This window comes from Homalodisca vitripennis, chromosome 5 (genome assembly GCF_021130785.1).
Source record: "Homalodisca vitripennis isolate AUS2020 chromosome 5, UT_GWSS_2.1, whole genome shotgun sequence".
Lineage (NCBI taxonomy): Eukaryota > Metazoa > Arthropoda > Insecta > Hemiptera > Cicadellidae > Homalodisca > Homalodisca vitripennis.
Genome location: NC_060211.1, coordinates 23,152,010 through 23,177,434, shown reverse-complemented (window position 1 = coordinate 23,177,434; position 25,425 = coordinate 23,152,010). Strand labels below are relative to the sequence as shown.

Sequence of the window (25,425 nt, the reverse complement as noted above, 5' to 3'; positions counted from 1 at the left end):
GGATATTATTAAAACTAAAAATTGATATCCAAAAGGTAACGAGCAGTGATTTCTGGTCTAAGTGATACAGATTGAAATCGTATATAAAGATAAAAAAGTTGAGTAACAATGCTATTATAAAAAAATGTATACCACTGGTAGGACATTCTTATTTTATCATTTTAATTTGTTACTAACTTCAAAAATTCTAACGTATTAATATAACTATATACAGTAGAAACAAATTACTATGTGCATTAATATGAAGTGTATTGAAATTGTATGTTTTAACACCTATGTATTTAATTATATTTTTTAATCAAGTAAAGAGGGTTTACCCTCTAAGATTTAATGGAACATGCAGTCAAATATTTAAAAGTAAATGTATTACTTATAAATAAAAGACGGTCAACTTGCTCGATTCTATTGTTTATGAAAATGACCTTGAATATTTCCCTATAAGAACAATGTTTAACTTAATGTACTTTTAAGATCGTCTACTACGATCGTAACATTAAAGGAGATGTCTCTTTTTAAAGATACATTCAGTGAGAATCTAAATTGTTTTTTCTTTTGTAAACTATATTAAATTTGAATGTTTAATTATTTAAATACTGTTTGGGGGTTTTTGAGTAACATATGACAATATCAGAAAAACTAAAGAGTTTGGATGCGTATTTATTATATTTTTAAAATGAGCATTCTTTGATAATCAAGGTAGCCGCAATAAGTATTGAGCATATAAGTAAAATGGCGCCATTAACTTAAAAACAAAAGTTGTTAAATACAACTGTGTACATTTTTATTACATTTAAAGTGTCATATTTAAATGCAAACTTTTTCTTTCAGACCGTATGTATTTAGCATTAGAAGCCTGTAAAAAATTAATACATGAGAAGATAACATTACAAGGAACCTAAAGTACTTATTGAAAAAAATAATGGTCATGAACGTAAAACTGCAAACACAACATTGCATGTAAAGTGGCTATTGTAAAGATAACACTTACTTCTATTCGTTACAAATATGAAATTAAAATATAAACTTGTTGAAAACGAAAAGAAACACAATTTAAACTTCGTAATTGTTAGTTAAGAAAGGGGTACACCCAAGTTCAGAAAAGTTTTTAATCTACATTCGTAATTGCATTGCAAATTTTCTGGATGGATAAAAAGGCTTAAAGACAGAAGCTAACTTGCAGTGCATGTTATATAATTGACCGAGGAAATATTTTTACAGATGATATTTCAAAATATAAAATAAATTGAAATAACAATAGTATCTGTTATATACAAGGTTAAAATTCAAGAATAACTTAGTTCTACTAATCACAGCAGTTATAAAATAATTTTTTCCATTCATGATTATTAAAAATATTATATCATACATAAAAAATATGAAATATGACTAGCCATAATATTACGTTACCGTTGGCTAGACAATACTTAAGCCTACTAAATAATTCAGTCTACCTTATAGTTGTTTATTTTAATGCTGTGGACTTGTGACATTATACTAAATTAAGTTAAATAGCATAGTACGATTAACAGTAATAACAAAGATAATAACAATAACTAATCTTATTAAATAAAAATAAATATAATAAATCAAAACAACAAAAAACGAGTAAACTAAACGACAAAAAGATTAACAACAACTAGAACAATTAGAAACATGTGCAAATATATATTGCCATTTTCACCATGTTTATCTTATCTAGTCACCTGTTTGTACTCTAGTGATTACATAAAACAAGAAGATATGATGTTTTAATTAGCACATAAAAGCTATTTACAAAAGTCAGTTCAAACATATCTTGTAGAATTGATACTTTTTAAATCATATAGTCTATAGTTTTATTTTTATTTTACAATGAAGTAATATTTAATTGCTTGGTTTTAAAGATACTTTATGTAGTTTGTATTAACCATTTGTGGCAAATTACAAATAATAAAACAAACCATTTCTTTTAATAGCATTAATAATGTGCATCTAAACAAGTTAGATCTAAAATCCAAAAGCAATGTTACTTGTTAGAAATAATATTTTTTTTTCAATAAATATATTTATTCATTTTCAATTCAGTTATATAGTAATGAATAATTGAGGTATTTTGTGACTTTCAGCAAGCACCACCTGCCGCACCAGCCGTAAGTCAAATAATATAATTAATTACTTTAAAACGTAACATTCAGACGATACGTACTTATTATAGTACCGACAATACCAGTGTGTCAACTAAAGTACAGTTAGACCTATGTAAGCGAAAAGTAACTGATGAAAATATGATTAAGAATTATTAGACATAAATTGTAGGAGGCACTGAAGTGTCCGTTTTTTTCAGAAAAAAACAATAAATTTAGTCAGATCATTGGTTGGTTGTTCAGTTAAATACTGCACCACAATAAAGTTTCAAAACTTGTCCTACTCTCACAGGACTTAAAGAAATGTTGTCTTTTTTAATTTATGTCTATTACTTATCTTCATTGTGTTTTCAAAAGTGCGTTTTAACAGACTTAAATACTTGTAGTGAGGGGCTGTGTTTCATTGCTTGAATATGGGGGAATAGTTTGAATCAGGGAAAAATTACAATCCAAAATCGAGAATGATCATAATAGTCATTGGGATCTATAATAATAACTAACAATACTAATGTAGCGAAAATAACTAATGAACTAAAGAATCGAGAATAATTGTAATTTAAACAGTTAATAATCATTGGGAAAATATATATTCTTCTCGTGTTTTAAGGTCCATTTTACGTTAGAAAAACTAAACGAGAATAAAAGAGTAAACACATACTTCTCTGCTCCAAATTTTGCCATTTTAATACATATACAATTTTTTGTAATCGGACTGGAATCAGAATGATATTAAATACATCTGTACTTGACATATTCGTATACGCTGCTTAGTTATAGTGTAACACTAATATGCGATTCAAATATTATAATACTGTTATGTCCTTATTAAAAACAAACATATGTTGAATAACACAACAGAATAATCGTACTTGTAAATAAGGTAGGTTATTAGACAGTAAAAATGTTTGAATAACAACTGTATGAAATTTTTAATATTTAAACAGTGCATGAAATGTTGTTCATTGTTGTTCACAAATGAATACATGTATAAATATGAAAATATTGTACAAATTCACTCATCAGAGTTCTGTGAGTGTTGCATTGTGGTTGTATGAACAGAGCAATAAAAAAGGCGTTTATTTTTAAAATGCTATTGTTAAAAATAAAAAAATGTTATTTGTTTGAAGTTGGTTTTTGAAGATGGAAGAATTGTGAAGGGAACATGATTTTTCTGGACATTTTCCATCGTTCAGTGATACAAAATAATCAGTAAGACTACGTTTCGAGATCTGCAATCTGATCTTTTCTTAAGGTACATAACTAACCTAACACATAAACAAAACATACACAAAAACCCTAGTTTGAAATTATGTGTTGGGTTACTTATTTACTTGAAGAAGAGATTTCAGTTTGCAAATCTCAAAACGTAGTATTACTGATTTTTTGTATCACTAAGGATAGTAAATTGGGAGTGCCGATGGCCGAACGGTCTAAGGTTCGAATCCTATCTGTGACCCTTGCACTTTTTATCAGTACCATTGCCCTTGTATTGTATCAACTCTCCCCTTTATTCTGTTTGATAAGATCCTTGCACAGGCCAGTGGCCCACGAGGACGGGCAGAATAAGGCTTGAAAGGACAAATCGGCTTCTCCTTTTATAATAATGTGTCAGGGAAATCATGTTTCCTTCGCTAAAAACATAATATTGTAATCAATATAAAAGTTATGAATGAATTATTGTCGTTATGCAATGCAGGATACGAGAAATAACAGTAGCTCAAAGTAGTGTCATACAAAATACAGTAAACGTGGATAAGATTTTAATTAAACAAGAAATAGTATTTTACAGACTTAATTGTAATAATTTTTATTATAATATATTTCGATATATATGTAAATCATTGCACATAAAGTATTGTTAAAGTGAACAGTTATATGGGTTCCATAAAGTACTTGCCAATTTTGAAAACTATGGTAAGTGCCATTTAACAGGCGCAGCAGGCACCTGTGGCCGAGAGAGCGCCCCGCGGCAGAAACCTGATGCAGCCCAGCGCTGGGTGGTTTGGAGCGGAGGTAAGATAGATTACGGTATAAGTGAAGTAATCAGTTTTTAAAAGGGATTTTATAACTTATTGGATTGTAAAGTGGTAGAGTAAATACAACGTACTAATATATGTTTAAGAACACATACGATATAGACCAATGGGTATTCATCACATAACATATCTTCTTGGTTGGTTTTTCCTATCCCTCTGGTCAGTAAAGATAAACTCTTGAAGCTATTTCAGGAGACCCTAAGCAAATTTTTCTTCACAGAGGATGTCTTGTCTCGAGCCTCTGGAGCTACACAAGGTATCAGCACTAACTGTGTGTCATTGAACAGTTGTTTAACAATTTCAATGTTTAGTCTTGGTATGCAACTGGGTCATTTTGAAGGAATTTTAAGTAACCTTTTTAGATTAGGCTCACTCCGAAGGAAACTACTATAGGGTTCTTAGAGGAATCTTCTAGTGAATTTTCTAGTTAAACAGGAGACCAATAGTTATTCTGAAAACTTTTAGGGTCCGTAGTTATATCCAATCTAGCATAATGAGTGAATAGGTAGATGCTGCAACGAATTGGATAATCCAGCATAGGATAGATAATGTGTGTACCATTCATAGCATTCCATGCATATTAGCTGCTGAACATATACGACCTCAGCATCATGGAGTGGTACTCTGGATCTCTCTAAAACAAATTAAAGGCAGATCCTTAGCCTCGTCTACACGTATATAGCGAGTAGTAACATTCAAGACTAATGGTGAGTATCAACTACAACCACAAAGGTGTCATGAACGGGGCAAGGGCGCAAGTGAGTGCTATGCAGAGTGATTGGCACAGGTTAAATATAAAACTGGAAAGGGGTTAAGAAGTGGCTGCTTTACAGAGAGTGCTACGTTACTACCGAGTTCATACGGATTAAAACCTTAAATGCTATAAAAAATCTTTGTAAATGTAAACAATTTTTAGTTGTTTAGGTGTTTTATATAAAACTAGCTGTTTCCCGCGGCTTCGCACGCTTTTCGTAAGTTTTGTCCGTATATGAGCACTTATGGTTCAAGTGAATTATATTTCAAACGCTGATGTAGAGTTTACCTTGTTGCCAAGGAAGTCAAGAAAGTCTGTCAAAAGTGTATGTTTATAGCCATTGTACACGTACATTAAAGTGGTCTAACACTCAAGCTTAAAGTTCAACCAGAAATTTATTTTACAGACAAATATAAAAACTTAGCGCCTTCAAATAATGTTTGGCTATTTAATATACGTACCTCTCTTGTAATTGCAGTTTGTAATGTGCAGGTGCTTTGATAACTTTTATATTTTGCAGCGCCGCCTGGTGGCGAGTTACACCAATGGGCATAGCATATAAACCTTCTCCGTGGAAAAATACATATACATACAAATTTTGATAATGATCGGTCACATAGTTTCTAATTCTATAAAGGACATACATACAAACATTCATTTTTATATAGATAGATATGTGTATAAACATGAGTCCGGAAATGATTTTTTAGCAAATTACGGCTAGCGAAAGGTTCAGTCCGTATGTTCCACTTGTATATGAATAAAAATTCATGTAATCAAACATCTATTCGCTCTCTGTATACTTTATTCGGACAGTTATATTTTTAAAATACAGTTTTCAACAAGTTTGATTTAAAATCTGATCTGTTTCTTGGGGCAATAACAGTATTATTGTTTCCCAAAGACGAAAAATTGTGTTTTTCACTCCATGTTTTTAATTTGACAGTGGTTTTCTCAGAAACCACTAAACGTGCATTTCCGGGGCCTGTTTGATTCAATTTTTCTAGTTAAATCCATAAGAAACAATAGAATTCCCTCTACCTTGCCACGATATCAAGAAAACCTTGTTTTAGATGGTGAGCTGATATCCGAGCAAAATCTTTCGCTAGACGTAACTTGCTAACGGAGAATTTCTGGATCAATGTATATGTATACTTTATTTGAATTATTTTTATATGTAGAATGAGGTCTGCATATATTTGTGAATCACCCTGTATAGGCATAGCCCATCTATTGGTCTTTTGTAGTATACGGTTGGTACACAACCCACAATGTGGTCTTGAGACCATTATTAGTGGACGCGTTATTTGTGGACACTATTCTAGATATAGTTCACAATGTAAAAATGTAAATTCTTATAACAATCCCTTTTAAATCAAAATGGAGTTAAATTTTTAGGAGCAAAAGTCTTTGGTTTCGATACATTTGTATAGAGAAATAAATTTTATTTATTTAAATATGAAGTAATTCTTAATGATGATACTTCTTTTTTCAGGAAGCGGAAACTGTTTGTCCACCAGTAAGTAATTGATAATACAATAAAGTAGAAACACCTATTATAACAGATAGAACAGTCATAAAACACTTAAAAGCAAGTGCTCTTTGAAGTCGTAACACTGGATTTCTGAAAAATTACATATACTATTTACTTATATCTATATATAAAACTTTTAAACGAATTAGTCCATTAATATAAATTCATTCAATCATGAAATCTTCATTAAACCACATTCACTCGATCTAATCTGTAATTTTTGATGATAAGAGATATAAGATCATGGTTTTTTAAATGGAATAGAAACCCGAGGAAGTGGGTTTTATAATTTGTTTCCAGCTGTCAGAGTTTTGTTAACCAATCCGGATCAACTGCAACATGCAGTATATGGGCGAGGAAAATAATTCTTCTAGCTTAGTGACGGTAGAAAACTTTTATGAGCAAATATTGCATTAATGACGGCTTCAGAGAGCTTATTAACTGTGAGTTGTTTCAAAATCTTTGGTTTATTGTTTAGTCGTTCAAACAAAACATATTTTATTTTTATAGCTATGCAATAATGATTAATCCTGTGATTTAATTTTCTTTCAGAAGAAAAAATCACCTGTGTGTCCCCCAGCTGTAAGTATTTAATAAAATATATAATATTGAAAATAGAACTACATATTCTAAATGATATATGACACAAATATATATACTGTAAAAAATAAAATTTTTTTAGTAATTATGGATTATAGTATTACATTTATATGACAAGAATAAATAGAATATTTCCAATTATTTAAATAATAAAAATCAATTTCTATTGATTTAGGTTTCACTGCCAACTTACTTTAGTCATAAAATGCTATGGAAATTACTTTGTTATCAATATAACAATTTTTGTATAGAAACTAGCTGTTTCCCGCGGCTTCGCACGCTTTTCGTAAGCGTTACCCATGTATGTGCACTTCTGGCTCAAGTAAATTATATTTCCAACGCCGATGTAGAGTTTGCTTTGTTGCCACGATCAAAAAAATCTGTATATATTTATAGCCATTGTACACGTACATGTGTTTTTATTATAAAGTATTCTAACACTCACGCTTTAAGTTCAACCAGAAATTTATCTTCAAGACAAAAATATACATCATAACTTAGCGCCTTCAAATAGTGTTTGGCTATTAAATATTCGTGACTGTCTCGTAATTGCAGTTTATAATGTACAGGTGCTTTGAAAACTATTATCTTTGGCAACGCCACCTGGAGGCGAGTTACATCAATAGACATAACATAGGAACCTTCTTCGTGGAAAAATACATATTATACATACAAATTTTCGTAATGATCGGTCAAATAGATTACAATTCCATAAAGGACAAACACACAAACATTCATTATTATATATATATATATATATATATATATAATATATATATATATATATATATATATATAATGTAACAAATTACACTGATACTCTAGTGACCTGTTAAACTTTAATATGTTTGTTTATGTTTAATCAAATATGTGAACTTTATGGTAAAACTTAGGAAAACAGAAAATAATCAATATTAAGCTATATAAAAAAGTTATTTTAGAAGAATTTGCCTTAAATGCTAAGGACGACTTTATCCTAAGTTCTATATTCAATATGATGAATCAAAATATTTTGTATTTATATTTTTCTCTCGGTAAGTTTAAAATGTTATTTGATATTTTATTGGTTTTTTTTTTTATTAGAAAGTTTTCAGAAAAAATATGGCCATATATGATATACCTTAAGACCTTAATTTTTAGACTACAATACGTGATACTGTTTTTTTGGTTAATGTTTTTAGACAAAAATTTTCAAAATATAATCATAGTGAATAAACATAAGAACAATCGTAATCTCTTACATAAATTAAAAATATGTAGCTCATATTCAATCAACTAAGAAAATATTATCATTAAGTTCAGAGTTAGAAGTAACTGGAGTTTTTATTTATAGTTTTTATTTTAAGCGGTTTTTTTCATTTATAACTTTAGTATTTTTGACATAGAATAAGTAAGTAAATGTTCTATGATACGTTATATATGAAAAATAAGTAAAATAAGTATGTCATGAATTGGTTCTTCGTTACTTAATAAATTGATTTTTGTACAATCGTATTTATATTTCTTTGTGGTTTTCAGGAACCACCACCAGAATGCCCACCACCTGCGGTAAGTAAAAAATAATAACTGATGAAATAATAAAATTTTTAATAAAGTATTATGCGATTGAAAAAGCAGTATTTACATCACCTGCAGTACGTAAAATGTATTAAATAGTACTAATAAAAATAATAGTCTAATTTTTAATACTATTGGTAAGTTATTGCACAAAGCTATTATAAGTGGTACTGGGCATCTTTCAGAAAACATCACCATTTTGTTTTATAAAATATAAAATACACTAACAATAAATGAAAAATAAGTGTAAATATGTAAATCTATTGTGTAGATACATACATAGACTCATTAATAAATAAAAAAATCACGCTTTTAAATGACGTAAAATATACTGTATAAGGCAGTGAAATTATTAGTTGTTCTCAAAAATATAATAATTTTATTTTGAACAATTGTTTTTGGTCATTTATTAATTTTAGTACTTTCCAATAAAGTTTAAGTTTACAATCTTACTTTGCAGTCAAAAATAAAATATGCTGTTCTGTACTGCTTTTATTGTTTTCTAGGTTGTGATTTTTAAAGTTATCTATGAAGTACTCTTATCTATACATGATTTTATAGATTTTTTAGTGCATGTATCTATAAAATACTTAGTAATTTTACAAATATTGGTAATACATTCCAGGTGCAGCAGCCACCTGTGGCCGAGAGAGCTCCCCGCGGCAGAAACCTGATGCAGCCCAGCGCTGGGTGGTTTGGAGCGGAGGTAAGATAGATTACAGTATAAGTAAAGAAATACGTTTGTAAAAAGGGATTTTATAACTTATTGGAGTACTGAGTGCTAAATAAATAATATAAATTATAATGACATCACAATTGGAACACACATAGACCGTACTTGAGTTAGGGATTAGTAGGATTATGTTTGTGATATTATCCAGAGAAAGTGTAACAAGTAGGAGGACTTAAGGATATCAATAATGAATCTGTGGATTAAGTTACATGATAGTCTTGAGTAGACTTCTTACACTGTCGATGAACCTAAACATAAGAGCTCTTATTGTAGATGGTTTTATCTACTCTTTTCAATACAAGTCGCATTTCGAGGCCTTCCCAAGAGACGTCCTGCAGATTCTCCTTCTCATAGAGTCTGTCCTGTCTCATACAATTGGAACTATGCAAGACACCAAACACATACAACTGGGACTATGCAAGACACCAAACACATACAATTGGGACTATGCAAGACACCAAACACATACAACTGGACTATGCAAGACACCAAACACATACAATTGGGACTATGCAAGACACCAAACACATACAATTGGGACTATGCAAGACACCAAACACATACAACTGGGACTATGCAAGACACCAAACACATACAACTGGACTATGCAAGACACCAAACACATACAACTGGGACTATGCAAGATAACAAAACACATACAATTAGGTCGTTCTAAAGGAGTTTCCAGTGAATCTGTGATAAGTTAGGTTTTCACATATCGGCTGCTTATGGAAATTGTCACTAAGGTCCTTCCAGGCATGTAAGACAACACCAGTACTAGTAGATACGCTGAAGATTTGCTGCAGGGTCAATAATCAATCTATCAGTCCAGCATTTTGAATTATTTGATAAATGATGCTTCCAATTGGATAATGCTGCATGCAATGGACTCGACTGCAACCTGTTAAGCGAATAAATGGTGTATCAGTTCCATTCTTAAAACCCCTTTCCTCTCTTGTATAGTCCGCTGCTGAACATTACAACCTCTGTAGCAACAATTTTATTATGGCACTTCAACATTAATTGTAAAGTCTCTTTCTGTTAATAGCAAAGTAAGGAAGATTTTCTATTTAAGTTTAGAGCCCTTGGTATGCTAGACATGTCAGGAAACTTAGTTCAACTGTAATTGAAGCCAACAAGGATAATGGTAAGCCTCAACAACTACTGCCATGACACCATAAATGTAAGCCTCAACTACTACTGCCATGACCATATTGTACCCGACACGACAATTGCGCAAGTGAGTGCTCTGTAAGGGTGACCGTGCTGGCTAGCCACGCAGGTAGAGGAGATGCGTGTAAATCTAAAATTAAAAATGGTCTAAAATATTGTGCTCAAATTTTGATACATTTATATTGGAATGGAGAAATTAATTTTATCTATTTAATTACGAATTAATTTTTAATGTTGATATTTCTCTGTTTTCAGGAACCTGCTTGTCCACCACCTGTAAGTAATTGATAAAATATTTAAGTAAATACGATGTATTTTCAGTGACTTCACAGATACATCAGTAGTAGAACACTCCAAAAGCAAGTACTCTGCATAGCACGGTTCCAGGACAGCATTAATGCAAATTTATCTACAATATTTACTCTAAAGTACAAACATTTTAATCTAGTCGTCTGTCCATACACCTTGTCATTTAATCAAATCAATAACTCTTTATATTCCCATTTATATGCAATACTATATAATGGTTTTGTAAGTGGAATACGAACCTGAGGGTTTTGGATTTATAATGTGTTTCCAGTTGTCTGGATTTCGCTAATCAAACCGGAACAACTTTAACTTGTGATAGGAAAGCGAGAATGATATCCTGGTCTCCAGTCGTGAGCAGGTGAACCCCTCACGATGTAAGTTTGGGGATCGCTAATCACATCCAAATATATTGACAGACAAAAGTCAGCAATTTAAATAAGCCATAAAATTCCACAGCTATATATATTTTAGTAAGTCTTTGTATAGAGCATAGTTTTAGTATTGTTCTATAAACTAATGGTGAGTATATTAATCTATATCATTAAAACGACTCTGGAAAAAAGATTCTAACGTTAGAAACCATTGATGAGCAAATGGTGCATGAATGAAAGCTTCAAGCTAATTCACAGTTCGTATGGGCTCTGAGAAAAACTATAGAACTCCTTAACTTCCACTTTCCTCCTTGTTACTACACTCTGACGGTGAACTGAGGAACTATTACGAAAGCAGTTGGTTAAGTTTTACCTGTAAGATAGAACCAGAACGTTATTGTTTTAAATTGCGTTTTTGTAGTTGCTATTGTATTATTTTTAATTTTAATCGTTTATCAGTCCTCATGACAGGAACTATTTGTAACGATGATAAAGATGTTTATCAATTTCATATGAGAGTGTAACTTGTCTGAGAATGACGGTACTCGGGAGGTGTACTCAACCACGATCTGACTTGGCGAATCACGATATTCTTGCAGAAGTTTAGTAAATGAAGAGGTTGCTGAAGTTGATCATGTTGGAAGAGAAACAAGCTACACGTGTGCTGCTATGTAAGAAATTCTCTGCGTGGCAAATTAACCCGGATCACAGCTCCGTTTAAAACTCGGCACTTAAAGGGTGATCACTAAGGAAGTTGCACTCCAGAGAGTGCAGGAGAGATTACTTCTAGCTGGTTTATTCCTTCTATTGAATCCTAGACTGGGCACAGCAGTACCGTTGAATAACCTACACCTGAGGAAACCCATGGATGTCCAGGAGCGGTATATTTTACACCGCAAATATCGAGATATTGGGATAAAGGGTTTCAAGATAGGTCTAGAGCCTGTATTTTGGGCTGGTTTAAACCCCCTTCGTGTTAAAGATTGTTGCTAGCCTACACGTGTGGGAGTTCTGTCCCTTGCCCACTTTGACTGGAAAAGGCTGGAACTCACAATCTTCCAAAATAATATATGTGTCGCTATCCTTTCTCATGGTGATGCCGATGCCCCCATTCTTAACTTATCCCACCCAAATATCCTGCTATATCTAAAGTAGCGCGAAGGTTGCTGTAAGACTATGAAATGTTTCTCAGTTTCTTGTTGTCAGGTAATAAAAAAGTATATTTAGTTTTCTTGCTGTCCAAAACAATGATTTTGTGATATTTTTTCCATTCGTCACTTTTTAAGTTCAATGAGAAATGTTGAACTTATGGACTCAATTTATGACCAGAGAGACTCCTGGTGGGATATATCGACTATAAGACCGTTACTATTACAGAGAATGTTAAACACTTAAGCTCATTGAAAGAACAGTTGCAGTGCCATCCGATGGTCAGACCTAGGAACTGCGTTTACGAATTCCTAGATTAACTAACGAATTCTGATGACTAGTTCTAAATTAATTTCAGTGAGTGAGTTTAGATTTTCCTTGGTTGTTATTAAAAGGCAACGAAGTCAAGTAACTCAGGTTCAGTAAGAAGCAGCTCAACATCCAATAATAATTAAATTTTATTTCTGTGAGGCTTTCGTTATCAGTGAAAACATCGTCAGACCCACATAACTGAAATGAAAGTGGGTTTCAGTTATATGGGTCTGAAAATGTTTTCACTGAAAACAAACAACTTAAAAAAATAAAATGTTACCCTAAAAGTATTTGTTTTTTAATAAATTTTAATTAAAATTTGTATTAACTTTTATTTCTATAGTTTATGTAACATTGATTAATCCTGTGATTTATTTACTTTCAGAAAAAATCACCTGTGTGTCCACCAGCTGTAAGTAGTTAATAAAATAAGCTAGTAAGAAATACATATTACAAATATATACTCCATATATGACACCAATATATATTATACAAACTAATAAGTTTTATGCCATCATAGCATTTTATAACACCTTTGTATAACATTTTAAAAAGTTTTAAAACTTTTAAATACCATTATTTTGAAATGGAAAGTGATAATACGTATTTATGTTTAAAAATTTGTCCTTTAATTAGCCTAATATAACTACCAAGTTTCTTGTTATTTGCTCCCACAGATTCTGATATACTATTTTTAAATAAGAAACACATATGGACAGACAGACACTAAAAGAAGCGAAATAGGACATAAGTTCATATAATCTTTTTGCTTGTTTTCGTGTCTACTATCACATCCTGAAGTTGTGCCAACCTCTCACGAAACACCCTGTACATGACATAAATATATTATACAAATATACTATGTTTTATGGCATTATAGTATTATCTTTGTATAAAATGAATGATTGAAATATTTTTAATTATTTCAATTATAGAAAGCAATATTTATTGATTTGGATTATACTGCCAACTTATTGTACTCATAAAAATGCTGTGAACATGACTGCAAAGTGTTTAAAATATAAAATATAACTTTTTATACAGATACTCTATTGAACCGTTTAAATTTTTTATTGTTTTCGTTTAATAAAATCTGTGATTTTTATTGTAAAACTCGTGAAAACCGTAAATAATGTAAATTAAGCTATATAAGAAAGATTATTTTAGAACAATATGTCCATAATTGCTAGGGATGACTTTCAACTTCTATAAAAAAATATGATGAATAAATGTTTTGTGTTTTTATGTTTCTCTCCGTATGTTCCAAGTTTTATTGGTTTTGTTTTTAAGAAAGTTTTCAGAATAAATATGGCCATATATGTTGTCCCCAAAGACAGACACCTTAATAGTTGAACACCATTCGCCTTACTGTTTTTTTTTTAAATGTTTTAGATATAAGTTTCAAAGTATAGTCATAGTGAATAAACCATAGAACATTCTTAATCTGTTATATAAAATACTAAAATAAAATACAAATTTAACTAATACTTAATCAACTAAGAAAATATTATGTTTAAGTTCAGAGTTAGAACTAAATGGAGCGATAGTTTTCACTTTAAGCGATTACTTTGATTCATAATGTTAGTATTAGAAATGTTTTACCTATAATAATACGGTAACGTTCTATTATATCACTATATAAAAAAATAGGTAAAATAAGTATGTCATTAATTGGAATTAAAGCGTTAGTTGTTAGTTTGATTTTTGTACACTCATACTTATATTTCTGTGTGGTTTTCAGGAACCACCGCCAGAATGTAAAAAACCTGCAGTAAGTAAAAAATAATAACTGATGAAATTAACAATAAATAAATAACATATTTCTTTATAAAGTAGTATGCGATTGAAAGAGGAGTACTTGAAAGCACAAATTAGGGTTGGGATATGTAGTTAAGTATTGAAAAAAATACACTCAATATGCATTTTGTACCTTAACTATTATATAACACCAAACACCCAACAAAGTAAAAAGTAATATAAAAGCAACACAGGCTGAGTGTGGGCGCTTTCCCGGAAGCCAAAAGGTGCTAAGAAGTTGTCCCTAACGTGATAGAAACACAGAAAAAAATGTACATTTCTTAAGATAGACGTAGACTGTGGCTCAAAATAATAAGTAATACAATTTAAAATATTAAGCAATAATAAATACAAAAAATAGAATATACAATAGAAAGAAGTCAAAGATAATTGGCTAATAGGTAAAAGGACATATAATTTCTGAAATTTGTGTAAAAAACAAAAGGCTATCTACCGTACACACGGGGTCATATGCTTTTCACGTAACACTGACATAAGCAGTGTATTCATTGCCAATGGCGCAGTGTAGTGGGTACGGCGGTTATCGCAAGATAACCAGATCAAGCAACGCCGAGCGTGGCTGCTGCTTGGACAGGTGACCGCTGAGCGATCCTGTCCTTGCAAGCGGCCCGCCTGCCCGGCCATTGGTGGTGGTTCGGAAGTCACCTTTAAGCCGTTGGTCCCCAGGTTAAGTGTTAGAGAGGGCTTCTTAGCCCTAACTTCGCCTAAGACATTCTTTACTTTTTTACTTTTTTTCTATAACTGTTTATTTATCTGTGACGTAAAAAGGTGGAATTCAGAATGTAAGAGGGCTTTAGAGTAAAGTATGGACAAAAATTAGTTCATTTTCCTGTTACTGGACCAAATGTTGGTAAAAGTAGGAAACTTAAAAAAAAAATGTTATCTACGTAAAATTACAAATTAACCTGACCCATATTTAGCACATAGAGGCCGATTTGAAATTGAGTAGCGTTTTTAAAAAAAGCTTTGTGAGAAAATAAAGAAGGCCAGTATTTTCAATGAGATACGACATCAATGATATTCTTAGACAGTTAAGCAGTCGATGCTAAGAGCGCATGATGCACCTAAGAGCAAGTAAATTAAACATAAGTGTAATAAGTGTAATGCAGCCGAAATATTATGTCTTAACATTAACGGTTTTAAGCCAAGAAGCTAAGAGAAATAGAAAGAAGACAGTTAAAACTCATTATTGTAATACCCTAATGCTGGTCAGTCTCAAATTACTACAGCACATATTAAACGAAGAGATCTCTTGAAAAGAATGTAGTTAAATTTCTTGTAGTACAAGTTCCACTATTTTATAATGTGGGAAAGTAACCCGTATTTATAATAGTGTTCTTGTGTTAAAAAACTATGAAATGGTGTATGATGTAAATAGTAACTTGTAGAAGTTAACATAAATAAAAGATTCGTATAATTCCTACTTTTTAATGATAGCATGTATCATTAAAAAGTAGGAATATATTTAGTAATTTGCTTGTAATTAAAGAGCTACACATTTACCAGATTTTAGATTGTAAGGACACTGTTATGGTTTAAGAAATCTTTAATTTTATGATTTCTAATCAGGTACCTGTGGCCGAGAGAGCGCCCCGCGGTAGAAACCTGATGCAGCCCAGCGCTGAGTGGGGATTTGGAGCTCCTGCGGTGAGATTTATACAGTATATATATGTAAAAATATCATTCAGCATGTTCACTGAAACATGCAAGTGATTGATGTTGAAAAGTATATTGGTGGGAGGAATGTGTAAATTTGACTGGATTGGTTGTACGTATTGCGAAACTTATAATGGATATAAATAGACTAAATATACCTGTTCACCTTAATTAAACCGATACAAAAGGGTAATGCAGGATCCAATTGAAGGTAACGAAAAAGACAGCGCGCAGACAGGCGAACGTACAGATAGACAGACGGACTGCTCTTTGGTATTTTGACTTCTTAATCAATGTTTGACTCATATGCAATGTTCCAAGTGCATAGAACTGTTCTATAAGGAGTTTCCGCAACGACGAGTAGATGGATAGACAGACTGACGAACTGCTCTTTGGTCTTTTCACCTCTAAATATATAGGGATATTTATTGGACTATTAGGAACTGATGTACCATGTCCCAAGTTTATAGAACTGTTCTATCAAGAGTTTTCACACAAACGAGCAGATGTATAGACAGACTGACGAACTACTCTTTGGTATTTTGACTTCTTAATCAAATGCGATATTCCTTGTACTACAGGAACTCATGTACCATGTTCAAAGTTTATAGAACCGTTCTATCAAGAGTTTTCGCACAGACGAGTAGATGTATAGACAGACTGACGAACTACTCTTTGGTATTTTGACTTCTTAATCAATAGCGATATTCCTTGGACTAAGAGGAACTGATGTACCATGTTTCAAGTTTATAGAACCGTTCTATCAAGAGTTTTCGCAACGACGAGTAGATGGATAGACAGACGGACGGACTGCTCTTTGGTATTTTGACTTCTTAATCAATAGCGATATTCCTTGGACTAAGGGAACTGATGTACCATGTTCCAAGTTTATAGAACCGTTCTATCAGGAGTTTTCGCAACGACGAGTAGATGGATAGACAGACGGACGGACTGCTCTTTGGTATTTTGACTTCTTAATCAATAGCGATATTCCTTGGACTAAGGGAACTCATGTACCATGTTCCAAGTTTATAGAACCGTTCTATCAGGAGATTTCTTACAGACGAGTAGATGGATAGACAGACGGACGGACTGCTCTTTGGTATTTGACTTCTTAATCAATAGGGATATTCCTTGGACTAAGGGAACTGATGTACCATGTTTCAAGTTTATAGAACCGTTCTATCAAGAGTTTTCGCAACGACGAGTAGATGGATAGACAGACGGACGAACTGCTCTTTGGTATTTTGACTTCTTAATCAATAGGGATATTCCTTGGACTAAGGGAACTGATGTACCATGTTTCAAGTTTATAGAACCGTTCTATCACAAGATTTCGCATAGACGAGTAGATGGATAGACAGACGGACGGACTGCTCTTTGGTATTTGACTTCTTAATCAATAGGGATATTCCTTGGACTAAGGGAACTCATGTACCATGTTCCAAGTTTATAGAACCGTTCTATCAGGAGTTTTCGCTACAGACGAGTAGATGGATAGACAGACGGACGGACTGCTCTTTGGTATTTGACTTCTTAATCAATAGGGATATTCCTTGGACTAAGGGAACTCATGTACCTTGTTTCAAGTTTATAGAACCGTTCTATCAAGAGTTTTGCCACAGACGAGTAGATGGATAGACAGACGGACGGACTGTTCTTTGGTAGTTTCACCTCTAAATCTATAGGGATATTCAGTTATCGCACAGACGGAAACACTGACGGACGTACAACGACAGGACTTCGAGTGCTTGTCGGGTCCCTAATACATTCACTGTGTTAAAAATTCATAAAAATTATTTTATAAATTCTTGGAATATTTAGGTGTCTTAATATTTGACTAAAATAGTTATGAAAATTTATGATAGATATAGTAGATTTTAGATATTCTGAAAATACTCTGAAAATTGAATTTGCGTAGTTACATAAAGCAACCAATGTACAAGGAACAGCGTATCATTTGAAAGAGAATTCACATACATACTTAAGGTGTTCCAAGAATTAACTCAACTCACAAAGGTATAACAACTTATTTTGTAAGATGAATTAGGTGTTTTCGACAAATAATGTTAAATTTATAATTGCTTGATGAATAATATGTGATATTAATGTTGTTAGAGTCTTTTACAATATGTATTTAGTATTCCTCCTTAGAATCTCCACCTATTATTCCGCAACTTGTTGCTGAAACCTGCAAGGAATACATTTCATAAAACCACCGACTGTTTTGAGAAAGCATATAATTATTTTCATATCCATGATATTTTTATCCATATACATGTATAACTAAGTTTTCCATAGATTTTAAATTTACTTAAATTGGATTAACGTTAGAAACTGTTGTGAACGCAGACTCCTCCTGCTCGCAGAGACAGATCCCGCAGTCCGCAACGACAACAACAACAACAACAGGTGTGTGTATTACAGGTTATGTTTGTGTCACTGTTATTTATTAACGGCTTTATGTAATGCAGTTCTTTAACATGAGGGTTACAGTAGCGATCTCAGGAAAATCAACGTTAAAAAGTAACTTTCACTTTATTGTGAGGGAGGCACTCTGGATAGAGTTAAGAACTGCAAGGAGGACTAAAATACTATTTTAAAATAAACGTGAACATGAATTTCGTAATATATTACAAATTGGATATGCGATAGAGCACACTCTAATGAGCCATAAATTACATCGTATTTATTTCTATAAGTGTAATTATATTACCTTTGTTTTGATTGTCATTTGTAAATTATTTGTTGCTGAATTCGTTTATTTATATAAATTGAAATATGTTTACACATTTAGTTTTAAGTATAATTTACTACGGTTTTACAAAGAAAATCAAAATGAATATTTTAAAATTAACCCAATTAAAATATTACATTTATATTTTGTAACTGTATAACTTGGCTGGAAATGTTTACACAAAGTAGTATAGTTTTGGGTTTTTTTATAGCTTCTTGATATAATATAGGAGTTTAATGAGAATTAAAATGTTCATTTAACTTAAGCTGTTGAGCAGCGAAATATATATTTGATAAAGTGTTGCAATTTTTATTAAACCTGCGTTAAAATTGTATTGAAATGATAAACTATTTTGAAAGGTTTATTTAACCACTATACAGTTGCTTTTTGATATTAAATAACTAACATAGTTACATTGTTAATTAATTATTATTACATTATTAATTTTATTGTTATAGATATTATTTTAATCTCAGTGCTAATTCACTATAAGACCTGCAATATAGTTTTTTCATGTTTGAGCTTTTAGAATAGTTTTATTTATTACCAAAATTTTTCCCCAAAAAAAACTAAAATATAATTTAAATTTCTGTTAAATTAAAGAATTATAATTTACTCCTATTTACGCATGTTTTGTATTAAATTTAAAACAAGCAGACTTACATATTTTTATAAATATTCAGTAAATTTAATAATTTGAAGTAGAAAATTTAGTCTTCTTTTTAGGTGTTAAAATAAGATGTTTTAAAAATTAAACTACAAGTACTTAAGTATTAAATATAGCTTTTCACATTGCCCTAAGCTTTGCAATTCGTTGATTTCAAACCTATGGTCACTCTTTAATGGAACACAATCTCTAGATGAAATGTTTGCTAATAATTTCCAAATTTACTATCCTTATTGAAAAGTTTCATAATAGCCTATTAACTAATTACATCCACTTAACATTTTTTACTTCCAAAAAACTGTGTAAATATTTGCTGAATGTTATAATATGGTTGGTAGCAACTAGATATATCTAAGCCATATGTTAGGTGGCTTGAAAATAATGGTTATATTATAATCAAACATCAACAGCACATGGCTTGAGCCTTGTAACTTTAAACTCAGTGTTACCACTTACAAGGAAAACTAATGCAATAAATTGACTGACCAAAGCTTAACCTAAAATATTAATAAGCTTAACAACTCCTTTGATCATGTACTTATTTTACTCGTCTCACTGGCTCTTACATGGGGTAATGTCCGTAACATGATTTATATACAGTGCTAGAGAGGTATTTTGTAGCTATTTGTACTTTATAGGTTTAAGATAGATCGTCATAGAGTGATAAAACAATTTTAGAAATATTTCTTCTAAATAAAAAAGACCATTGCCAAGAACCTCTTATACCACCTTCAGAGTAATATATTCGATAATATTTTATAAATGGTAATTAGTATATATAAAATAACTTATAGAAAAATAGCAAAAAAATTACTAATGTAACAATAAAGTTAATATATAAAGCCAAAATAGCTTTGCTCAAAATTATATTTCCTGTTTATATGAGCTCTGTGTACTATTAATATAGTTGGATATACTATGAAATCCATAATTAGATTTAACAGTCCACAACATTGTAACTTTTTTGGAATTACTAAAGTAACATAGGTTTTACGTAATTTTTTACGTTTTACTAATTTGAAGTGTTGATTTTACCAGCAGGCTGGAGGAGTTTGTCCACCGAATGCTCAAGTAAGTGGAACTCTACACTCTAGACAATAGGGTGTTAAAAGCAATATACGTCTGTTCTGTGGGTGAAACGTAGGGTGATGGAAGTCTGTATAAGAATCATACCAAGGATGAAATGGTCTCCAAGTGCTCTTCTTTGGTTATCACCATCTTAGATTTATCGTTTGATAGGTTGAAAAGCTTGTATAAAATGCTATAAGTGGTTGATATGGAAGTAATGCTTTCAGTGTGGGTCAGCATACAAGTAGCTTTGGTTCAGAATGAAAGTACAATCAATGATAACGGGGGGGGGGGAGAGATAAGTGAATGTGGTGAATACTTCACAGCAGAGAAAAAGAACGAGGAATCAGGACAGACATATTTTCAGAACAGAGATGTGAAATACATATCTTAAGCTTGAATATCTGTATTTCAGAATATGGAATGAAATATCAAGTTACTTCCATCCACCTTTCTCATGGATGAATTAACCGTGTTTTGTATTAATGCCCGTTTGTCATTCTTCCCTTTCCAGAATAATACTCATAATATCAAAAAATAAATGTACACGTAGCGATGATCAGGTGCCACCCGGTTAACAATCTTAGATTTACAATGATACAGTTACCTTATCCTTTTTCACTGTCAGAATGAACAATTTTGAACAATTTTTATTTTCACAAGAGTTTTGTGTTAATATATATATATATATATATATATATATATATATATAAGCTTTTATATATATATATATATATATATATATATAAAATATCCTAATGCAGACTGTGGATATAAACAAAATATTTACACACATTTGAAAATGCGTTACTATTTTACAAGTACTGTAAGGGCTTATTTGTTAACGAAATTCAATACTATATTGAAAACTCTTTCATAAAATTACTTCTTAGTGAACCATCCATCAATGGTGAATAAATTGAAGTAAAATTTTATATATTATACACATTTATTATGAGACAATTTATGTAAAAAAAACAATAATGTTATAATATTGTTATAAATTAAAATTTAAAATAGAAGACTTGAGAATTCCTCAGTGATGTCCTATGTGAAACACAATTTTATTATACACTGAAGAGTTTTTCTCGGGAATTAGCTCGACATTGATTATGATTTTGTGGCTAAATCTCAAGGAATTACGTTTTCAGCCCCCGCAGCAAGCCCAAAGAGCGGCCAAGGGCAGAAATTTGATGCAGCCTAGTTCGGACTGGGCAACATCGATGCAGGTACACACATATACACTTAGTAACTGAAAGTTGATTTCTATTACTGTATTATATTACTCATCATAAGCATGCATACAGTAAGTACATATACAGTAGGGCCCTACTGTTATATATTAAATCATAATACACATCTATACAGTTGGTGCATGAATAGTTGATGTCTCCTATTATATATCATTCATCTTACACATGTGTACATGTTGTTTATAAATAGTTGATCTCTCCTATTATATATCAATCACCATAAACATGTGTACATTTGGTATATGAATAGTTGATCTCTCCTATTATATATCAATCACCATAAACATGTGTACATTTGGTATATGAATAGTTGATCTCTCCTATTATATATCAATCACCATAAACATGTGTACATTTGGTATATGAATAATTGATCTCTCCTATTATATATCAATCACCATAAACATGTGTACCTGTACATTTGGTATATGAATAGTTGATCTCTCCTATTATATATCAATCACCATACATAAGCATATAATTGGTACCTGGTTAGTTGATCTTTCTTATTATATATCAGTCATCATACACATACAATCATCAGTTGGTACATGAATAGATGATCTCTATTATTAGATATTAATCATCATACACACGTGTAGAGTTGGCAAATGAAGAGTTGATCTATCCCATTATATATCTCTCAGCATACACATGTGTACAGTTGGTACATTAATAGTTGATCTCTCCTATTATATATCAATCATCATATACATGCACGCAATTAATTTATTTACAGCTTATCTTTATTTGCATATATTAATCATCATGCACATGCACATCAATGTAAGTTTTAGAGATAACTGTAAATACTGAAGTAAACCTAAAAATGTACAAACTTACTTTCGTAAATATACAATCTATATAGTTATTTCTTAAAACTATTTAATGTATTATTATTAGTTTATTATCGGGAAAGAAGTGTAATGGAACCTTAGCTATTGAGGTCGTGCAATTTAATTTTGGGATTTATGTTTTTTTTTTTTAATATAAATTCCCTAAATACAGAAATAATAATTTTCATTCCACCATTCCAAGTGAAATTATATGCATTTAATGTAGGCAATGGATGAAATTTGTAATAAGAATAAACAAAAACAGCACCTTATTAATTGTAATCCCCTACACCTCTACTCTATCTCTACCAGCTGTGACTTTTCAAGGAATTTCACTCACTGAACACTTGCATGGGGTCAAGACTGGAAGGCTGTTCTGCTTCAACTCTACGCCGGACTATAATTTCAGCTCTTTATGGTATAGGGTATTTTCTGCCAATCATGAATCGTCTCCTCAAACCAAGCTTCCTCAGGTGTCATTGAGCTTACAATGCACTTATAAGGAGCCCGTAAAACTCTTAACTTGATTTTATCGACTGCGATAAGCTACTCGGCTCACATTTGGTCCCATTTTCCGAAGACGTCGTATCCGCTGAATTTAACCCCTAATGTATTATGTACATTCTTACATAACATCCTATTGGACGTCTAGAAGCCACCTACTTGTATAATTAGCCAATTTATTTATTCCCTGTGAAACCTGAATAGTTAATAGCAGCATGTAATGTGGTGAACATTTAGGTAGCTATTATAAAAAGAGGTACGATGTTTGGCAGAAAAAGTCTGTGGCTGTATATATATTATATATATATATATATATATATATATATATATATATATATATATATAAATGGAAATATCCATTATACAATTTAATGTAAATAAATTGCATATATATTATAAAATGTATATACAGCAGAGAATGAACTGTTTTCTGGAGACACGAGTAATGTTTTTATAATTACTCACATACTTTTGCTATTAATAATTTTGTCCATACGAATCTAATTCATTGCTTTATGTACCTGGTATAATTAATAGCGATTTAATGAAAAAATGAGTTACTCGTATTTAAAACATTGTACATAGTTTGATGTATGAATCGTGAATTGTATAAAAACCCCATAAGTAACAAAAAGTAAACTTTCGGTAAACTACAAAAAACTATTTAAATAGTTTATTACATTTTTAATACAATTGAATTATTGTGTGTGTTTAGTACATGTAAAAAGACCATATGTATCACAAATTTTTTTTAAATTTAACACCAAAAGCATCTCTGTAGTAATGGTATAATTAAACTATGTTGCACTTACGGGGTTTTTCCAACAAATCACTATTTAACATATTGTTTATGCTGAATTGGTGGGTTTAAACAAAATTTTACTGTAATTTAAGTTGAAAACAGTTTATTTTACTAAATACTATGTTACATAAGTGATACTAGATATAGACTTAAATCATATTTTTACAGAATATATTTTCAAGTTTTCATTCTGCATCATTATCATCTCTCTTTCTTCTTTATTCAGGTCTGTAGTTGGCCATGTTATACATTTCTTCATACCACCATTTCTTTTCATCGGAAATATACTGGAAGATCTTTTGTAGATCGTTCCATCTTCTTTTTGTTTATGGGCAATCGGTCGTTGTAGGCCGCTGTGGATGGGATAATAATATCTTGAGAAGAACATCTAACGGGTAGACGTATAGTGAAAACTTCATGAGGAATAACTCCCCCCAATAAATTCATTACACAGTACCTTCCCTTTCTTTTCTTTTGTGTGCAGAAAGTGGTTGAACTTAGAGATCTTAAAATGAACCTTTGTCATGTTTTGACACATTGCGTCCATAAGAGCGGTCAGACATACATGATTGCTTGTAGTAAGCTTGCTACCAATTTTTGAAATCGAGTACATTTTTCTTTTTCAACCAAGTTTACTGTAAACAATGGGGAAAAGTTTACAATAATTTCGGTTAGTTCCCTTATTGTGTATATTCTATCAACTCTTTTCTTTCTTCTCTCTCTTTTTATTGTACCGAGTGCTCGGTCACAAGGCAAAAAGGATAAAACTGTTCAATTTTTTCAAACTTCCCCATTTCAACCAGAGCATTAAAATACTTGACCAAAGTATGGTTCTTATTCTGACCTCCACAATTGTCAGAAAAGAGATACAGAATTTTAGTATTTTCCTCTTAATTTCATTTTGAGTGTAGTCATGAAAGAAAGGAGTTCACTTTCATTTGGCCCTTTATGACATGTGCTTTCGTGATAAACATATAGTTTAGAGCTGTTGTCTTTTAAGTTGGTCACACAAAAAACATTTACTGTTAACTGTCTTATAACATTTTAACATTTAATATATAATATATATAATATTATAATATATTATGATGATAAAATTTCTTTGATATTTATCATCATTTCTTATGCCTCGTTTTCTTTTCAGCACTTCATTAGTGTTAATTTCACTATCTATCGAAATAACTCATATTGCTTCTTCTTCATAGAACACAGCTAGAGGTTACGTTAACAACCACATCACCAACAGTGTTTCTTCACAAACATAAAAACAATAAATTAAAACAGCTGATTTTACAGGACCACCAACTGCTTCTTTGTTGTAAAAACAACATAAGTAGTTTTTACTTGTGTGGGTTTTCCAACAAACACATGGTAATTCAAGGCCATTTTTTCAATGTGTTGTGGGTATGTCAGATGTGTTGTTTTTACACTAA

General features: G+C 31.4%; 1 protein-coding gene across 16 annotated transcripts in view; it reads left to right on the top strand.

The window, feature by feature from the left end:
* The window catches only part of LOC124361841 (proline-rich extensin-like protein EPR1), a 101,494-nt gene that overhangs the window by 52,631 nt on the left and 23,438 nt on the right, over nucleotides 1-25,425 (top strand). For 4 of the 16 annotated variants that reach the window (XM_046815859.1, XM_046815851.1, XM_046815843.1 and 1 more), the window contains 13 exons: nucleotides 2,106-2,129; nucleotides 4,056-4,136; nucleotides 6,409-6,432; nucleotides 7,000-7,029; nucleotides 8,566-8,595; nucleotides 9,230-9,310; nucleotides 10,766-10,786; nucleotides 13,037-13,063; nucleotides 14,393-14,422; nucleotides 16,039-16,116; nucleotides 18,478-18,537; nucleotides 20,568-20,600; nucleotides 21,749-21,826. In XM_046815859.1, the coding sequence (XP_046671815.1) occupies nucleotides 2,106-2,129; nucleotides 4,056-4,136; nucleotides 6,409-6,432; nucleotides 7,000-7,029; nucleotides 8,566-8,595; nucleotides 9,230-9,310; nucleotides 10,766-10,786; nucleotides 13,037-13,063; nucleotides 14,393-14,422; nucleotides 16,039-16,116; nucleotides 18,478-18,537; nucleotides 20,568-20,600; nucleotides 21,749-21,826 (597 nt within the window). Of the gene's footprint in view, nucleotides 1-2,105; nucleotides 2,130-4,055; nucleotides 4,137-6,408; nucleotides 6,433-6,999; nucleotides 7,030-8,565; nucleotides 8,596-9,229; nucleotides 9,311-10,765; nucleotides 10,787-13,036; nucleotides 13,064-14,392; nucleotides 14,423-16,038; nucleotides 16,117-18,477; nucleotides 18,538-20,564; nucleotides 20,601-21,748; nucleotides 21,827-25,425 lie in introns of all 16 variants that reach the window. The other 12 variants (XM_046815853.1, XM_046815848.1, XM_046815852.1 and 9 more) reach the window with 10 other exon arrangements.